This window comes from Eubalaena glacialis, chromosome 4 (genome assembly GCF_028564815.1).
Source record: "Eubalaena glacialis isolate mEubGla1 chromosome 4, mEubGla1.1.hap2.+ XY, whole genome shotgun sequence".
NCBI classification, from domain to species: Eukaryota; Metazoa; Chordata; class Mammalia; order Artiodactyla; family Balaenidae; genus Eubalaena; species Eubalaena glacialis.
Window position 1 is genome coordinate 184,143,097 of NC_083719.1, and position 19,284 is coordinate 184,162,380.

General features: G+C 49.7%; 1 protein-coding gene across 1 annotated transcript in view; it reads right to left on the reverse strand.

The window, feature by feature from the left end:
- ATCAY (ATCAY kinesin light chain interacting caytaxin) overlaps nucleotides 1–16,002 on the reverse strand; it is a 39,540-nt gene extending 23,538 nt beyond the window's left edge. Inside the window, exons 1-3 of the mRNA XM_061189069.1 lie at nucleotides 15,941–16,002; nucleotides 13,580–13,697; nucleotides 653–711 (exon numbers count right to left, since the gene is read on the reverse strand). Coding sequence (XP_061045052.1) covers nucleotides 653–711; nucleotides 13,580–13,656 — 136 coding nt within the window. The 5' untranslated portion in view covers nucleotides 13,657–13,697; nucleotides 15,941–16,002. The remainder of the gene's footprint in view (nucleotides 1–652; nucleotides 712–13,579; nucleotides 13,698–15,940) is intronic.
- Nucleotides 16,003–19,284: the final 3,282 nt, after the last annotated feature.

The window sequence follows — 19,284 nt, forward strand, 5'->3', positions numbered from 1 at the left end:
GCTCATGGGCATAGTGTGGTACAGGGGTAGGCAGAGCTGGCTCTCACTGCTGTGTGACCTCAGGGATGTGGCTGTCCCTCTCTGGGCAGTCTTTCCCCTGTAGGGTGGGCTCTGTGATGGGCTGCATGGGGGAAATGCAGGCAGAGCGGGGACCCTCAGCAGGACTCTGCCAGGAGATGTCATCGAAGAGAACACATGTTTGAGGCAGCTTCTCGGGCTGCCCCAGACCCCCTGTCCTCAAAGTCTGGGGCTTTGGATCCTCAGAGCCATGAGCCCTCCTGAGTGCTCAGGGCAGCAAAGCCCTCCCAGGGCTGACTTTGTGCCTGGCATCCCCTGGGCACTTTACACAAATCATCTCGTTTAATCCTTGCATGCCCTTCTGTGGGAGGCTTACTACTGTATTTAGTAGATGAGGCATTGGAGGCACAGAGAGGCTAAGCAACTAGTTCAAGGACACACAGCAACTGACTTCATGATGTCGCCCACACACGTCTCTGGCCCACAACCACACTGCTTTCCCTGCAGGACTTGGAGCAGAGCAATCCCCTTCCCTGACATTCCACCCAGGAGGCATGACCTCTGACATTTCTACAGTTACAGTGCTGGGCACAGCCCAGACCGTGTGCCCATTTCTGCATGCATGGAAACTTACAGGATGTGTCTTCTGTGGCACTGCCAAGCAAGTCCATCCCCGTCTCTTCCGAGAGTGGCCTGCAGACCCAGCCAGGAGCGGACATCAGCCACCAAGCCCCACAAGTCCAGCCACAGGAGCGCGGAGTTCAGACAAAGTGACACCAACAAAATCTGTTTAGCTTTGAGAAATCGTTGGGACAAAATACATCTGCTCGCGAGCACAGAAAATCATAAACAATCAGTGCTGGAGGGCTCCCATTGGATCATCTAATAAATATTAAGCCTTTTTTTTGGGGGGGTGGGGACGGGGAAAGCTGAGGCCCAGTGAGAAGAAGGGTCTCGTCTATATTATATTCGGAATATAAGCAGCATTCTTCATGGGCTGACCCCGCAGGGTTTGGTCTCCGATGAATTGCTGCTATTAACGCAGCCAGAAGTTGTCCAATGGACATAGCAGACAACTGAAAGAGCTCTCTGTGGCCAATGCTGGACTGGTCTGACCAACAAAATATATCATGAAGTATTGGATTGTGAGCCAGTGTTTAAAATAAAATGTCCATGAGTCCATACAGATATAAATAAATGATTGAATAAATAAATACAGGGAGAAGAGACAAATTTTTCCTGCAGAGAAGAATTTCATATAATGTCTGTAGATATTCTGCCCTCAAGGAGATGGAAAGTAACCCCCTTCTCTGTAAGTGTGGGCTGGGCACAGTGACTTCCTTCCAAGAGGGACAGTACGGAAAAGGGGGAGGTGTGACCTTTCAGTGGAGACACCTGAGCAGCACGACCTCAGCCAGGGGACCGAGGTCAACACCAGCAGTGATGACTCATGTTGACAGCAGCCACCCCGAGATGAAGGATGAGACGGCCCTTCACAGGTGGTCCTCCTCCCAGCACCCAGCGCCCCACTCTAACCGTGAGAAAAACATCAGATAAGTTCCTACTGAGGGAGATTCTACAAAATCTCTGGCCACAGTCCTCAAACCCGTCAAGGGCATCGAGAACAAGGAAAGTCTGAGAAACTGTCACAGCCCAGAGGAGCCTGAGGAGACATGATGCCTGAATGTTACGTGGGAACGTGGGTGGGATCCTAGGAAAGAAAAAGGATATCAGGAGAAAAGGACTATGGAAATCTGAATAAATTCTGGACTTCAGTTAATAACAGTGTATCAACATCAGTCTATTAATTGTAACAAATGTATCAGCCTAATGTAAGATGTTAATTTAGGAGAAGCTGAGTGTGTGTGTGGGGGTGTATGGAAATTTTCTGTAATATTCTTGCAACTTTTCTGTAAACCTAAATCTTCTAAAAAGTAATTTTTTTAAAAAAAAAGAAAGGCAGCCAGCTATACATTTGTGCCCCTTTAATGCTTGGTGGAGCACGAATTTGCAAAATAAGACCTGTTCCTCTGGCAATGCCCAGACTGTTTTTTTTTTTTTTGGACCACAGCTCATGCCGCCTGACTTTGACCCACGTGCTCTGGCTCCTTTTCTCCCTAGGGAAATGGTTCCAGGCAGAAGGTTTTGCAGAGTGCATGGGGCTGTCAGCGGCTCTAGCTGCAGGGTGTGCTGGCTCAGGAAAGCACTGAGGCGTTAATTCATCTCTGCAACTCAGCAGTGCCAGCTCAGCTGGAATGGGAGCTAGTTAGATGGGGAAGGACAGTAGAATGCTTTTTCTTTTCCTTGAACAAAACCATTTATTCCATCACCTCTGTTCCTTGTAGGGCATGAGCTGGCACCCTCTGTCGGGTGGGATCTATCCATGCTTCTTCCTCCGCACCCGCCACCCCGCCCACCTTTCTCCCATTCACCATGCTTTGAATGTTCTTTGAGTAACCACTACCTTCCAGGGGCATTGGAGGTCTTGGAGGGTCTTGGAGGTAAAGGATGAATCAGATGTCGCCCTGCTCTCATAGAGGTCAAAAGTCAAAATAGAGCAGAGATCCAAAGGAAATGAAGGGCTTCCCTGGTGGTGCAGTGGTTAAGAATCCTCCTGCCAATGCAGGGGACACGGGTTCGAGCCCTGGTCTGGGAAGATCCCACATTGCCACGGAGCAACTAAGCCCGTGTGCCACAACTACTGAAGCCCGGGCACCTAGAGCCTGTGCTCTGCAACAAGAGAAGCCACCACAATGAGAAGCCCACGCACCACAACGAAGAGTAGCCCCCGCTCGCCGCAACTAGAAAAAGCCCGCACGCAGCAACGAAGACCCAACGCAGACATAAATAAATAAATAAATTTATTTTTAAAAAAATGACAAAGGAAATGAGGACACATATCCATGCAAAAACTCATACCTGAATGCTCACTGCAGCGTGATCACATTGGAAACAACCCAAATGTCTACCAAGTGATGAATGGATAAACAAAACATGGTCCATCCATACAATGGAATATTATTCAGCCATGAAAAGGAGTGAAGCGCTGACACCTGCTACAATGTGGATGGACCTTGAGAACATGATGCTCAGTGAGAGAAGCCAGACACAAAAGGCCACATAATGTGTGATTCCCTTTATATGAAACATCCAAAACAGGCAAATCCACAGAGACAGGTGGTGCATTTGTGTTTGCCAGGGGGATGGGGTTTCCTTTTGGGGTGATGGAACATTTTACAACTAGATAGAGGTGATGGCTGTACAACATGTGAGTTGTTCATTTAAAATGGTTATTTTGGGACTTCCCTGGTGGTCCAGTGGCTAAGACTCCACGTTCCCGATGCAGGGGGCCTGGGTTCGATCCTGGTTCAGGGAACTAGATCCCACATGCCGCAACTAAAGATCCCACATGCCACAACTAAGACCCGGTGCAGCCAAATAAATAAATAAGTAAATATTTTTAAAAATTAGGGCCCACCCTAAAATGGTTATTTTGGGGACTTCCCTGGCAGTCCAGTGGTTAAGACTCCATGCTTCCAATGCAGGGGGCGCAGGTTCGATCTCTGGTTGGGGAACTAAGATCTCACATGCCCACCGCACAGCCAAAAATAAAATAAAATAAAATGAAATAAAATGGTTATTTTTATGTTATGTAAATTTCACCTCCATTTAAAAAAGAAAAAAGCAAGCTTCAAATTAAGTCAGAAGGTTTTAAAGAGGGATCTTTTTTTCAGATCGAGACTGAAGACAACTCACACGCCCATTTCATGTACACGTTGCTCTGGTCCCTCTGTCTGTAGCTGACACCCCTGCTCTCAACACGGGGAGGGCAGCTGGTAACTCATGAATAAGTTCGGGATCCGGGAGTACGGGAGGCACACCACCTACTTGCAAGGTTACCCAAAATCATGCTCTGAAATTGCAGGCTGACAGCTGATGCACCACCCCTAGTTTTATCCTGCCCACACAGCATTTCACAACATTTTAAATTTGCTGTCAAATCAGAGATACGACACAAAAAGTCTAGATATCAGTCTTTTCTTGAATCAGATCTGCCCTTCGTGCATGGTAACCGCCACCAGGAGCTGACTGTCCGCCACCCCTGCTCACCTGGGTGTCGGGATTTCCTTCCGGCTCCTTCCCCTCATTTACTTTGCCTTCCCTGTTTCCATCAGTCTGAGGCTATAATCCCTGTTGTTCTAGAATCAGCTAGAACTGTAATTTACCCCCACGGACAGGGCACTCACTCTGTTGGAATGTTGACGGCATCATCATCTTGTTTGCTCCTCACAGTATCCCTATGAGGCAGGTAGCAGCCCATTTCACAGAGGAGGAAACGGAGGCTAAACCAGAAGATGCCGAAGGGCAGAACAAACCACTCACAGAGGTAGAGCTGAATCCGGTCATTGCCCTCTACTGTCCCCTTGTGTCCAGTCTGCTCATGTGAACAAACCCCACAGGTCCACAGGGCTGCAGCTTTCAAGGTCAGGTGAGACCTGGTTATTTCCAGAAGCCCCAGGAAGACCTCAGCTAATGCAGAGCTGAAGCCCCTTCACGAACTCAAAGTGGATCCAGAGGGCTCCCTGCAGAACTTGCTTTCAGTCTGTGCTGGGAAACCCATGTAAAAAGTGGGGTTCCCCCTAATCCACCAGGTGTACAGTGTGGCTTTATTCTTCTGGTGTGGGTTGACTTGCATCCCCCTCAAAACATAATTCAGGTCTTAACTCCCAGAACCTGGGAATGTGACCTGTTTGGAAATAGGGTTGTTGCAGACAGCATTAAGTTGAGATGACATCATACTGGAGCAAGGTGGGCCCTACAGCCAATCAGTGGTATGCTTGTAAGAAGAGGCAAGTTTGGACACAGAGACACAGAGGAGAAGGCTGTGTGAAGATGGAGGCAGATTCAGATCAAAACTACAATGAGGGGCTTCCCTGGGGCGCAGTGGTTAAGAATCCGCCTGCCAATGCAGGGCACACAGGTTCGAGCCCTGGCCCGGGAAGATCCCACATGCCGCGGAGCAACTAAGCCCGTGTGCCACAACTACTGAGCCTGCACTCTAGAGCCCACGTGCCACAATTACTGAAGCCCACGTGCCTAGAGCCCGTGTTCTGCAACAAGAGAAGCCACCACAATAAGAAGCCCGTGCACCGCAACGAAGAATAGCCCCAGCTCACTGCAATTAGAGAAAGCCCGCACACAGCAACGAAGACCCAACTCAGCCAAAAATAAAAACAAACAAATAAATAAATTTATTAAAAAAATAAAAAACTACAATGAGGTATCACCTCATATCGGGCAGAATGGCCATCATCAAAAAATCTACAAACAATAAATGCTGGAGAGAGTGTGGAGAAAAGGGAACCCTCCTACACTGTTGGTGGGAATGTAAATTTGTACAGCCACTGTGGAGAACAGTATGGAGGTTCCTCAAAAAACTAAAAATAGAGCTACCATATGATCCAGCAATCCCACTCCTGGGCGTATATCCGGAGAAAACCGTAATTCGAAAAGATACATGCACCCCAGTGTTCACTGCAGCACTATTTACAATAACCAGGACATGGAAGCAACCTAAATGTCCATCAACAGAGGAATGGATAAATAAATAAATAAATAAATAAATAAATATATATGTATGTATATATCTCATATATATAATGGAATACTATACTACTCAGCCATAAAAAAGAACAAAATAATGCCATTAGCAGCAACACGGATGGACCTAGAGATTGTCATACTGAGGGAAGTAAGTCAGGCAGAGAAAGACAAACACATGATATCGCTTATATGTGGAATCCACAAAAAGTGTACAAATGAACTTATCTACAAAACAGAAATAGAGTTACAGATGTAGAAAATAAACTTATGGTTACCAGGGGGTCGGGGGGAGGGATAAACTGGGAGATTGGGATTGACATATACACACTACCATATACAAAAGAGATAGCTAATAAGGACCTACTATACAGCACAGGGAACTCTACTCAATACTCTTTAATGGCCTATATGGGAAAAGAATCTAAAAACGAATGCAGGGCCTCCCTGGTGGCGCAGAGGTTAAGAATCCGCCTGCCAATGCAGGGGACACGGGCTCGAGCTCTGGTCTGGGAAGCCCACATGCCACGGAGCAACTAAGCCCGTGCGCCACAACTACTGAGCTCATGCACCGCAACTACTGAGCCTGCGTGCTGCAACTACTGAAGCCCGTGTGCCTAGAGCCCGTGTTCCACAACACGAGGAGCCACCGCAATGAGAAGCCCGCACACCACAACGGAGAGTAGCCCCCACTTGCTGCAACTAGAGAAAGCCCGCGCACAGCAATGAAGACCCAATGCAGCCAAAAAAAAAAGAAAAAGAGTGGATATATGTATATGTATAACAGATTCACTCTGCTGTACACCTGAAACTAGCACACACTGTAAATCAACTGTGCTCCAATAAAAATTTTAAAAAGTAAAAATAAAAAATAAAACACAAGCTTAAAAAAAAAAAGATGGAGGAAGGCAGAGATTGGAGTGATGCATCTACAAGCCAAGGCAGGCAGAGGATTGCCGGCCACCACCCGAAGCTGAAAGAGGCTGGAAGCATCCTTCCCTAGAGCCTTCAGAGGGAGTATGGCCCTGCTGACACCTTGATTTTGGATTTTTAGCCTCCAGAACTGTGAGAGAAAACATTTCTTCTGTTTTAAGCAAGTTCCTGGTACTTTGTTATGGCAGCTCTGGGAAACTCACACGCCCTCTCAGCGTGAAATCCAAATTTCTCTCCTACTGCATCCCCTACCATGCCAAGGTCCTCTCTGCCCCAGTGCGTTTGCACATCCCACCCCCTCTGCCTAGAGGGCCACTTCCTGCTTTCTTTGACTGGTGAACTTGCTCAGCCTTTCAGGCTAGGTCAGCGTCCTCCAGGAGGCCCCATCTGAATCTGACATCCACCCTGCCCCTGCATTCTGCCTCAGAAGCCTTCTTTAGCACTGAATCTGTGGTACTGTGTGCTAATTGCTTGTTTCCTGGGCAGACTGTGAGCCCTTGAAGGGGAGGAAGTGCCTCTTCCTCTCTTGCTTTGGTGAGTCACGGGCCTGGACCTGGGAGAAGCAGCCCTCAGCAAGGAGCGAGTGAGGGCACATTATGTAAGTGGTGGGGAAAGGCCAAAATCTAGAAACACCTGTCACCCAGAATCAGCTGTTATTGCAATAGTTCTGGCTTCAGAGGTGGCTCCTGGACCGAGTTCTACCCTCAGATCCTAGCCTCTGGCTTAATGTTACTCACGGTGTGAAAGAAGGGAATTGGGAATAAACTGTGGGCCTCAGGACCTTTGAACATGCCTCCTGCTTCCCAACTGGTGCCCCAGGGCTTCGACGGCATTAAGATCGGCTGTGCTGCCTCGGTCTCCCCTCCAGGGTTTTCCAGCCTCTGTTTCTGTTTGACGGCGGCCACCTCTGGTGCAGGGTAACAGCAAAAACTCTTTCTGGGCATAAGTAGGCTTTTCCAAGGCTCAGTGCTGGGCCAGCAACACTGGGGCTTATCACAGGACTCCTGCAGAGCTAAGTTGGGAGAACCAGAGAGGGAACTGCTGAAAGGCATTCAAGAATTATCCATTGGCAACTTTGGTGGTTTCAGATACTCAGATAAATCTGCCCTTTTTCCTTCTCTGCAATTTCCAACACCTCTGTCCATTCATCTTGCTCTGGTCTCCCCCAGCACCATCACCTCTTGGTTGGGGAACTAAGATCCCACATGCTCATGGCACAGAATAAAATAAAATAAAATGGTTATTTTTATGTTATGTAAATTTCACCTCCATTTAAAAAAGAAAAAAAGCAAGCTTCAGATTAAGTCAGAAGGTTTAAAAGAGGCATCTTTTTTTCAGATTGAGACTGAAGACAACTTACATGCCCGTTTTGTGTACACGCGCAGCATGGCCAAAAAAAAACAACAAAAAAGTGCGGGGCCCTGATCGCCTAGGACTGTGACCTTACAAGAAGAGGGAGAGCCACGAGAAAGCTCCCCCTGCACCTGCAAGCGCAGAGGAAAGACCACACGAGGATGCAGTGAGAAGGCCAGGAAGAGAGCCCTCACCAGAAGCCAACCCTGCTGGCACCTTGATCTCAGACATCCAGCCTCTGGAGCTGTGAGAGAATAAATGTCTGCTGTTGAAGCTGCCTGGGGTGTGGTATCCTGCTATGATAGCCCAGCATCGCTGGAGCACAGGAAAGAGAACGGCGGAGTTGAGGAGGGCAGAAGATGCTGAGGCTGCTCAGAGCCTGCCATCACTTCCTGGCCCAAACCCACGGCTCCTGCATGAGGGACTGCCGAGCTGGGCAACAGGAAATCACCTCTGTGCGTGTGTTGGGCTGGGGGAGGAACATTGCCTGGCTTGCCCTGTGCAGGGGCGGGCAGATACAAACAGAGACTGAGCATAGATAGATAGAGAGACAGACAGCAGACAGACAGACACAGGGAGAGACGGGCAGAAGAGAGAGACGGGGGTTGGGGGAGAGAATGATAAAGCAAAGGAAGTAAAATCTTAACAATCAGCAAATCTGGGTAAGAGTTTACAGATATTCCTTATACCATTCTTATAGTTTTTTTCTAAGCTTGGGACCATGTCAGAATAAAAAGTTACAGGGGGAGAGATAAATTGAGAGATTGGGATGGACACATACACACTACTATATATAAAATAGAGAAATAATAAGAACCTACTGTATAGCATAGGGAACTCTATTCAATACTCTGTAATGATCTATATGGGAACAGAATCTAAAAAAGAGTGGAAGGGATTTCCCTGGTGGCACAGTGGTTAAGAATCCTTCTGCCAATGCAGGGGACACGGGTTCCATCCCTGGTCTGGGAAGATCCCACATGCCGTGGAGCAACTAAGCCCATGTGCCACAACTACTGAGCCCACGTGCTGCAACTACTGAAGCCCGTGCGCCTAGAGCCCGTGCTCCGCAACAAGAGAAGCCACCGCAATGAGAAGCCCACGCACTGCAACGAAGACCCAATGCAGCCAAAAATAAAATAAATAAAAAGGAGTGGATATATGTATCTGTATAACTGACTCACTTTGCTGTACAGTAGAAACTAACATAACATTCTAAATCACCTACACTCCAATTAAAAAAAAAAAGGAAAAAAAAAAAGTTACAAGCAAAACCCACGACCACTCGGTTATAGAAGGCAGAGCAGGCTGAGACACCATTCAGACATCTAACCCTGTACCTGCCTCTCCTTAGCTGTGAGACCCGGGCCAAGCCCTTTCCCACCCTGGTCCTCAGTTTCCCCACCCAACCTTTCTTCAGTCCCTCGATCTGCTTCCGCTGGCTTCAGGGCCTTTGCACGTGCTGCTCTCTCTGCTTGGAATGCTTGACCCCTACCCCCAGCCTCTTTCCCCTGTTCATACCTCTTCATCCTTCAGAGCTCAGGGTCAGTGCCTCCCCCAATGTCCCCAACCCAGTCAGACCCCACCTGGCGCTCTCCAGGTGCCAAGAACCCAGCTGCAATTTTTCATTGGTCTGTGAGGTTATAAGGGACCGCCTGTCTCTGCGCCAGACTGTAAACACCCCACAAGGGCGGCTCTCCTGTTCTCCACGTGTCCCCAGCGTCTCACCCAGGGCCTGGCATACAGTCGGTGCATATCACTAGAATGAATGAATGTGGAAGCAAGGCAGGTAGATGGATCGTCTCCAGGCTGCCCTCTCTCAGCTAGGGTCCACAGGTACCTGCAGAAGAGCAGGAGGTGCAGGAAGACACCGCAAGGCAATGGCAGCAGGAGGGGGCTGTGGGCACAGGGCAAGCACCCGGACACACCCAGGGCAGCTCGAGGATCCCACCCAGGAAGGGATCACTGAGCTCGAAGGAATAGAATTGGGGGTTGTCTGGCATCAGACAGAGGTGCTTATGTTGAGCTGCAGCTGGACGCTGTATAAGGAGCTGTACTCATTTCTCCCAGAACGAGGAGGACAGAGCCTTGATGAAGGCATGTTCCCGACCCCAGGGCTGCACAGCCAGGCCACTATCCTGCAAACACTGAACTACTGAAAAGGGAGAGGAACCCTCTGCAGCTGGGGAAACTCACTTGAAATTCACATTTGCAGCTGCAGTCAGCTCCACTTTGTCTCAACAAGGCTTGGGAGAGGAGGGTCTCTTTTATGGGGGAATGGGAAAAAGGAACCAGAGTGAACAAGGTACAAGCTGATAAGAATGATGCTGAGGGCAGCAAGTCCCGTGGGCAGCCCTCCGCATCTAGACAGCCCAGCTCAGCTGCCTCGCAACTCATACCTCATCGAATTCTCGCGACAACTTCGGGAGCCAGGAATGATTGTCCCTATTTTACAGATAGGAAAACTGAGGCACAAAGATGCTCGAAGAGCTGCCCAAGGTGGGCAAGCGAGCCCACTGGAGAATTGGAATCTGAACCCACGGCTGTCCGGTTCCACAGCTCGTGCCCTCTTGGTTCCGCTGTGTTGCTTGAAATAAAATTAGAGTGAGCAAGGTGAGTCCTGTGCTGTCATCAGAGAATTTTTTTATGTCCAGGAAGGGTTGGGGTTTGCCACCCGGGCAGGCAGGGTTGTATCAGAAGGTTCTCAAAGTCCAGACCGAGGGACGCTTTGGTCTCGGACAGGGGCCAGAGTTCACGGGACCACAGGGTAAGTGATGCTGACACTGGTTGGAGACGCCTCCAAACCCAGGGTGTTTGGTGCTGGAAGGAACCCACAGAGATCATCCCATCTGTTTCCACCTTTTCCATCGGAGGAAACATATCTCCCATGCCGGGAACGAGGGACAGCTCCCCAAGGCGGCTCTTGCCCATTCTGGAGCATTCCTAGCCAATCAGGAGCCCCTGACAAAAACAGTCCTTAATTCGCCCAAACTGCCAGGTCCGGGTGTCATGAGACCCCTTTCTACAAATCCTGGCATCAGCACTCCTTGTATTGAGTTAAAGAGAAAGACTTATAAGAGGGAGTGTAGAACGAAGAACATTTTAACAGTGAGAGAACAGGAGGTCGGCTCCAATGAAGTCGCCGTCTCTTTCCCGAAATACTTGCCTTTCTGAAGACAACGGTACTGTGCAGACAAGAGATTCTCATCTATTCTGAGGCGGGGCATCTATCGTTTTATTTATTTTTTTTAAATTTTATTTATTTTTGGCGCGTTGCTGCACGCGGGCTTTCTCTAGTTGTGGCGAGTGGGGGCTACTCTTCGTTGTGGTGCACGGGCTTCTCATTGAGGTGGCTTCTCTTGTTGTGGAGCATGGGCTCTAGGCACATGGGCTTCAGTAGTTGCAGTACGCGGGCTCAGTAGTTGTGGCTCATAGGCCCTAGAGCATGTGGGCTTCAGTAGTTGTGGTGCACAGGCTCAGTAGTTGGGGCTCGTGGGCTCTAGAGCACTGGCTCAGTAGTTGTGGCGCATGGGTTTAGTTGCTCCATGGCATGTGGGATCTTCCTGGATCAGGGCTCGAACCTGTGTCCCCTGCATTGGCAGGCGGATTCTTAACCACTGCACCACCAGGAAAGTCCCCATCTATCGCTTTAAGAATCATAAGAATGTGCGTGAAACATCGACACTGAAAATGAATAGACTGGAGAGAGGGCTAAGATTCTCAAATGAGGGGGTGATGCCCTTGACGTCACAGCTTCTCCTGGGACAGGTCGACAGGAAGCTCCAGACCTCCCCCCATCAGCCCATTTTGCTTTTGAATGGGCCGGCTGGCCGTACAAAGCATGCACAGATTGGACCATTTGAATCCAAAGAGTCTACTTTAGACTCAAACCTGCATCCCTTTCATGCCTGTCCATCATCCTTGTTCTGCCCTGGGCACCCTCACCGACTGAGATTACCTGGAGCTGGAGATCCTTTCCAAATTCTCTTTTCCAGGGTGAATATGCCCAGTCTCTTTGACTCTTCCTTCCTAGATGGTTATGCAACTAACTCTTGGGCATCATCTCCTGTGGGTAAACTCCTTGCATTAAAGTGGGAGGGAGAGGGGCTTCCCTGGTGGCGCAGTGGTTGAGAATCTGCCTGCCAATGCAGGGGACACGGGTTCGAGCCCTGGTCTGGGAAGATCCCACGTGCCGCGGAGCAACTGGGCCCGTGAGCCACTATTACTGAGCCTGCGCGTCTGGAGCCTGTGCTCCACAACAAGAGAGGCCGCGATAGTGAGAGGCCCACGCACCGCGATGAAGAGTGGCCCCCGCTTGCCGCAACTAGAGAAAGCCCTCGCACAGCAACGAAGACCCAACACAGCCATAAATAATAAATTAATAAATAAATAAAAATTTAAAAAAAAAAAGTGGGAGGGAGAGGGAATTCCCTGGTGATCCAGTGGTTAGGACTCCACACTTTCACTGCCATGGGCACAGATTCGATCCCCGGTTGGGGAACTAAGATCCTAAGATCCTGCAAGCTGGCCAAAAAAAAAAAAAGTGGGAGGGAGATGAGCAGTTGCATCCAGCCAACGAATTAAGGGGAGCCTGTGCTGACTATATTTTCTCTTACCCAACGCCTCGCCAGAGGAGAATACAGAGAGACAAGTATCTCAGCAGTGGGCACGCACAGCTTGCTTCCTACAATTTTGAATTCGTACCAATGACCGTCATCCATTCACCCAATATCCACTGAGCATCAACTGTATGCCTGTGATCAAACCAAAGGCCCCTGCTCTCGTGGGTTCCATGGTGGGGAACAGACTGTAAACAAGTATGTGAAATACTCAGCATATTCGATCGTATGAAGCCCGGGCGCCTAGAGCCCCTGCTCCGCAACAAGAGAAGCCACTGCAGTGAGAAGCCCGCGCACCGCAATGAAGAGTAACCCCTGCTCGCCGCAACTAGAGAAAGCCTGCGCACAGCAATGAAGACCCAACGCAGCCAAAAATAAATAAATGAATTAAAAATAAAAACAACAACAACACGACACATATGTATTTTCTTACGAATCTAGACAAAGAAGTAAGCCTGAAATCAGTTTCACCGGCAGGGCTGGTTCCTCCTGGAGGCTCTGGGGGAGAATCTGTGTCCGTGCCTTTTGTTTTGTTTTGTTTTGTTTTGTTTTGGCCGCGCCGGGTCTTAGTTGCAGCACGCAGGATCTTCATTGCCACGTGCGGGATCTTTAGCTGTGGCATGAGGGATCTAGCTCCCTGAACAGGGATCGAACCCGGGACCCCTGCATTAGGAGCACAGAGTCTTAACCACTGAACCACCAGAGAAGTCCCTGCCCCAGGGCTTTTAAGGGGTATGACAGTGTCCCTCTGGCTGCTGCAGGTAAAAACACGCTGTTACCTGAATTCATGGAAACCCAGGTAAGAATATTGTAACAGCCCATGAGATGGTTTTAGAAGAATGTTTAGAATTCTTATGATAGTGTGGGAATGGGAGCTATTTTGGCACTTTGGGCAGGGATGGGCAGGGGAGGGAGGTGGGAAATTCATCTTAAATAATTCAGCAAATATCAATTATGCGCTTGGCCCGGTCAACTGGGGTGTCTCTGCCTCACACCTGGGAGCAGCGTCGGGGCCACTCCTTCCACGTCTGACACGCACACCTAGGGAGCTGTACCTGGGCAGAGTTTCGTCCTGCCATTCTTCCTTCACGTCCACGTTTTCCATCCGGAGCGTGGCTTCAGTGGTCCCCATGGGAGCTGGGAAGAGACACCGACTTGAAGCAAGGATGAATCCTGAAGGAGGGCAGTGGATGGAGGTTTTACTGGACAATCATCATAACGACAATTCCCCACTCACACACAGAACTTCAGAGATGTATCTGCAAAGAGCTCTTGTGTCCGTTGTCTTATTGAATCATTGTCCAGTCCCAAGAGGCTTCTCCATTTCACCAGTGAGAAAACAGAGGCATAGAAAGCTGAACACCCATGTGGGTCTGGAGTTTGAAACCAAAGGAGGGGCTGAGCCTCCAGCTAAAAGCACCCCCCCCCTTTGAAGCTCTGAAATCCATCCTCTGCGTGGTTCACCATCCCTCCCTTACCTTGGACTTCAACTAGGAAGCAATAAATCCAATTAAAGTCATTTACACTAAATGACTGATATAATTAAGCTTCCTTGCTGGGATTGACATTCAGACAAGACCTGGTTAACGCCAACCCACCTCTATCTGCTCCAGCCCACCTGTCCTGCCCCTGTCGCCTCCCCTCCCCCAATGAAGAAGCAAGTCCTGACAACCTGACCCTAGGACTGAAAAAGGAAGCGCAGAAAGTGCCTGGGGCTGGAAATCAGGATCATCATTTTTACTAACCACAAAATGCCAGTTTTGTTTTTATCGTTGCGAGGAACCAGCTGGGGGCAAGGATGGGGTGGAGGCAGCACCCTAGGTGTGGCTTAAGTGCTGGGCTCTCTGGGAGTGTGGTGAGAACTGCCGAGTGGGACTGAATTTGGGTCTACCCTGGGGAATGGCAGACTTCCCCTGTCTCAGTTTCCCTGCCTGTAAATGAAAGAATTGGTCTAGAAAGGATCTCTATGATCCCTTTGGGCATAAACCCCAGGATCTTATGACTCAACTAATAGTACAGGTTCTGAGCTTTTAAGCCAGTGGTTCTCAACTGGCGGTGATTCTGCCTTCCCCCACCAGACATTTGGCAATGTTTGGAGGCATTTTTGGCTGTCACAAGTGCGGGGGGGGGGGGGGGGGCGGGGAAGGGGGGAGGAGGGCGGTGTGCTACTGACATCAAGTGGGTGGAGACCAGGGATGCTACTCACTGCTTTACAGTGCCCCAGATGGTACCCCATGACCAAGAATGATCCGGCCCCAAATGTCCATAGATCTGAGATTGAGAAGTTGTCATCCTCACTTGCCAGCACCTAAGGTCCCGCCTCCAGCCCCTCCCCCCTTCCCACTCAATGCGGCTGCCCCTCTAGAGCTGGTGGGTGGCTCTTAGTTTGGGTGTGTCTTCCAGAGCCCCTCGCTGGACCTAAGCCCCTGTGGATGGAGGGTCTGCATTTGGGATTGGGGCTCAGAGGGAGCCGGAGACAGGTGAGGGCCAGGCAGGGGGGACGGGATGTCTGAAATTCGACCCTCCCCCACTTCAGTGAGAGTTTCTCACTCCATTCTTCTCACTGCCCTGAATGTCGTCATTCATTCATGGAGGAGGAACAGTAAGACGCAGTACGGAAAACAGAGAGAGAGAGAGATGTCTTCCTGATGCTGTGGGCAACAACTGCCCAGGAACTTACTGCAAGGGAAAGTTCCCATCAATGGAAATTCATTTCCTTTCTGAAGGGAGTGGTCTTTGCGTCTGTTTTCCTTATCCTGAGCTGGGTGTGACCTCAGCCCCCAGAAAGGACCACCCACCTCCACCCCACCCACAGCTGAGACTGGGGCCACACATGTTGGCCCAACGATCCTCTAAATGAGGGGTGTGTGTGGGTGACCGCAGGGCCCTGGACGCTCCCGCCCTCTGTTCCCGACTTCACGTTCGAGGACGGCAAATAAGGCAGCGACGGGAAGCTGAGAAGCGTTCCTTCCCGCTATGGTGCTGAATTATCAGCACATACAAGTTCAGACAGAGGAGGAGGAATCTCTGTCTTCAACCGTTTCCCTTCCTCCCCACCCCATAGGCAAGCTTTTACGTACACATCTATCAAATCCTATTCCAAATCCGCTCACGGTGTTATAAATAGGAAATGCACAGAGGTGGGACGTGTACATTTCGGTCTCTCAGGAAGCGTCCCAGAGAGGGGCTGAGGGTTTGAGCCGCCTAATCTCTAAGCACGTCCCGGAAATGGTGCAATCCTCTGCCATCCAGGTGAACGGTGGGCATGGGAGGTGAACTGTGGGTGTGTGTGTGGGGCGGATGCTTTTCTCAGCGTGGGGTAAAATGGAGGTGGTAGCATCCCAAGAATCACAAGACCCTGGTTCTCTGCTCCCACCCGCCCCATCTGCCAGAAGGGGGTTTGTAGCAGCAGATACCTGCGGACAGTCTTCCTCGGCAGGGCGGGGAGAAATAAAGTGGATTCACCTCCGCGTGAGTCCTGGCTACCTCCGCGGCCTCTCCCGGTTACGCGCAAACAAAGAAGAGCCTTGGGCGGATGCAGCCGGGCATCCCTCGCCTTCAGAGCATCCGAGGAAGATGCGCTCAGGCGCGGACTCCGCATCCAAGGAAGGTCACCCAGGGCAACGCGACGGGCGCGGATGGGCGCTTTTGTCCACGGGTGGGAAACAGCTTGCAGTCAGCGGTCGGTTCCCCCTCGCTCGGCTGCGGCTGCGTCCCTGGTCCTCGTGCCTCCGAGGTATTTTCTTCTTGCCAGCTCGCAGCTGGCGGAGGCTCGGCTTCCTTAAGACAGTTAATTATGCTGCTTTTGTGTGCAGGGTGGGTGGATGGGGGCAGGGCTGACCAAAAAGCACAGCCCCCTGCCAGAATCGGTGCTCTCCATTGGCTGAGAGGGGAGCATTTCCAAGAGCCTCACCAGGGGCAGAAGCGGAAATGATTTCCTGATGGCGCATCACAGATTTAAAAACAAAACAAGGAACAAATAAATAAGTGGCAGCGATGGCCTCATTCCTTAGATTAAGAGGGAGGGAGGAAACAATATCCTCATGGACCCGTTTCATGGGTCCCTCAGCCGACCACTTACGATGAGCCATGTGCCGAAGACCGGGCTGGGTGCTGGGGAGACAGAACCTTCTCAGACACAATCGCTCGGGGCCTCCGAGGGAAAGGCGCCCCCTGCAGGTGTGCGTGCGTTAACCCCGCCCTGGAAGACCATAGAATGGTATAGAGTTAAGAATGCACCCTCTGAAATCAAACCATAAGTGGATTGGGACACTGGCTCAGCCACTAGCTGGGGACTTGGTTGGGTTAGTGATCATACTTCCTGGACCTCAGTTTCCTCATCTGTGAAATGGAAACATTAGGGTACTGGCCTTTCGGCATTTAATGAGGTGATGCAGGGAGGGTGCTTGGCACAGTGCTGCAGCATGAGAAAAGTTCTATGCGTGTTTCTTGCTGTTGCTGTTTTTATTTTTAGACTGGTAGCAGGTTGAATGGTGCCCCCCCCAAAAGATATGTCCATGTCCTAACCCCTGGAACTTGTGAATGTGACCTTATTTGGAAAAAAGGGTCTTTGCAGATGGAATTCAGTTAAGGATCTCCAGATGAGATCATCCTGGATTTAAGATGTGCCCTAAATCCCATGACAAGTGACTTCATAAGAGAAGAGAAGGTGGGGGGGCACATCATGTGAGATCAGGATGATGCATCGACAAGCCAAGGAATATGGAAGGTTGCCAGTGACCACCGGAAGCTGGAGAGGCACCAAATGGATTCTCCCTCACAGCCCCCAGAAGGAGCCAACCCTGCCAATACCTTGATTTCAGACTTCTGGCCTCCAAAACTGTGAGAGAGAAAAAAAAAAAACTATCGTTTTGAGCCACCTAGTTCGTGGTACTTTGTTGTGGCAGCCACAGGAAACTAATATCAATACATGATCCTAAGTAGGAATGGATGCCTGTTGTTACCTTCTGTCCCTCTTAATCACTGTGATGGTTTTCACCTGTTCTGTGAACACATCAGGCTCATTCCCACCACAGGGCCTTTGCACAAGCTGCTCCCTCTGCCAGGTATGCTCTTCCCCCAGATGTTTGCATTATTCAGGTGTCAGCTCACAAGTAATCTCCTCAGAGAGGCCTTTCCTAATCTCACCACCTACCTTGCCTCTCACTCCATCATCTTCCATCCCATTATCTAGTCTGATTTGTTTTTCAGTGTTATTTTTTTTCTTTTTTACTGTGGTAAAATACACATAATGTAAAATTTACCATTTTAACCATTTGAAAGTGTATAGTTCAGTGACATTAAGTACATTCAGTGTTGTGCCACCATCACCACTGTCTAGTTCCTGAACTTTTTCATCACCCCAAATGGAAACCCGTACCCATTAAGCAGTCTCTTACTTCTCCCTTCCCAGCCCCTGGCAACCACTAATCCAGTTTCTGTCTCTGTGGATTTGCCTGTTCTGGATATTTCATATAAATGGAATAATCTACTATGCCATCTTTTGTGTCTGGCTTCTCTCACTGAGCATCATTTTTCAAGGATCATCCACATTGTGGTGTGTGTCAGTGCTTCATTCATTTTTATGGCCGAATCATATATTTCATTGTATGCGTGTGCCACTTTTTGTTTATTCATTCACCAGTGGATAAACAAAAAGTGTTTCTACAATTTGGCTGTTGTGAATAGTGCTGCTATGAACATGGGTGTACATGGATTTATTTGAATCCCTATTTTCAGTTCTTTGGGGTATATACCTGGGAGTGGCAATGTTGGGTCATACACTAATTCTATGTTTATGGTATTGAGGAGCCTGATGAGTCTTTTTTCATAACACTTACCACTATTTGAGATTATTTACTTGTTTCTTTGTTTATTCTAGGACCCCCCCCCCCCTTATTGGAATAGAAATTTCAAAAGAGACTTGGTTGGTTTTGTACACTGTAATGTGCCAGGGCAGTAGCATGCGGCACAAAGGAGATGTTCGGGAAATGCAGGTAGAATGCACAGATGCTGGCTCCCCTTGTGGGTCTCAGATAACACTCTGTTCACGTGGCTACCCCACTCACTGCATCAGGGTCGGTGCCCCTCCAAGCCAAAGGCATAAAGGCAACCGCCCCACAGCAGGGAAGGAGAGCCCAGAGACTCCAGCACAAGATCTGGACTTTGCACCTCTTGGCTGGAGGACGTGGAGCTCTGGGAAGAGACACTGAGCGGGAAATCCAGGTTCGTTCTAGTACTGGGCACTGGGGTCCGAAACGTGAGTAAGACTTTGCTTTCGTAGAACTCCCACTCGGAGAAGCAGATATGGGCAAGGGAGTCTGCACTGACATCTTCAGAGCAGAGTGGCTTGGGGGGCACATGGGGAGATTTCTCAGAGTGGGGCAGGGGTGGTGACCGTGTGGGTTGGGTGCTGAGGAGTGAGTAGGAGTTGGATGGATGAAGAAGGGGGAGAAAAGCATTTGGAACCGAAGGACATTTGTAAAGCAGCAGCTCTTCCTCCCTGAGAGCGCGCTGGGAGCTGTCCGTGGTGCTGCAGCCCGCCACCGAGCCGCTGCGTGAACCAAGATTGGCTCTCGTCTGGTTTATCGTTAATGGTGGTTATATATATTAATATATACGCATAACATAAAGTTTACCATTCTAATCATTTTTTAAAATAAATTTATTTATTTATTTTTGGCTGTGTTGGGTCCCCGCCTCTGCGCCAGGGCTTTCTCTAGTTGCGGCGAGCGGGGGCCACTCTTCATCGCAGTGCGCG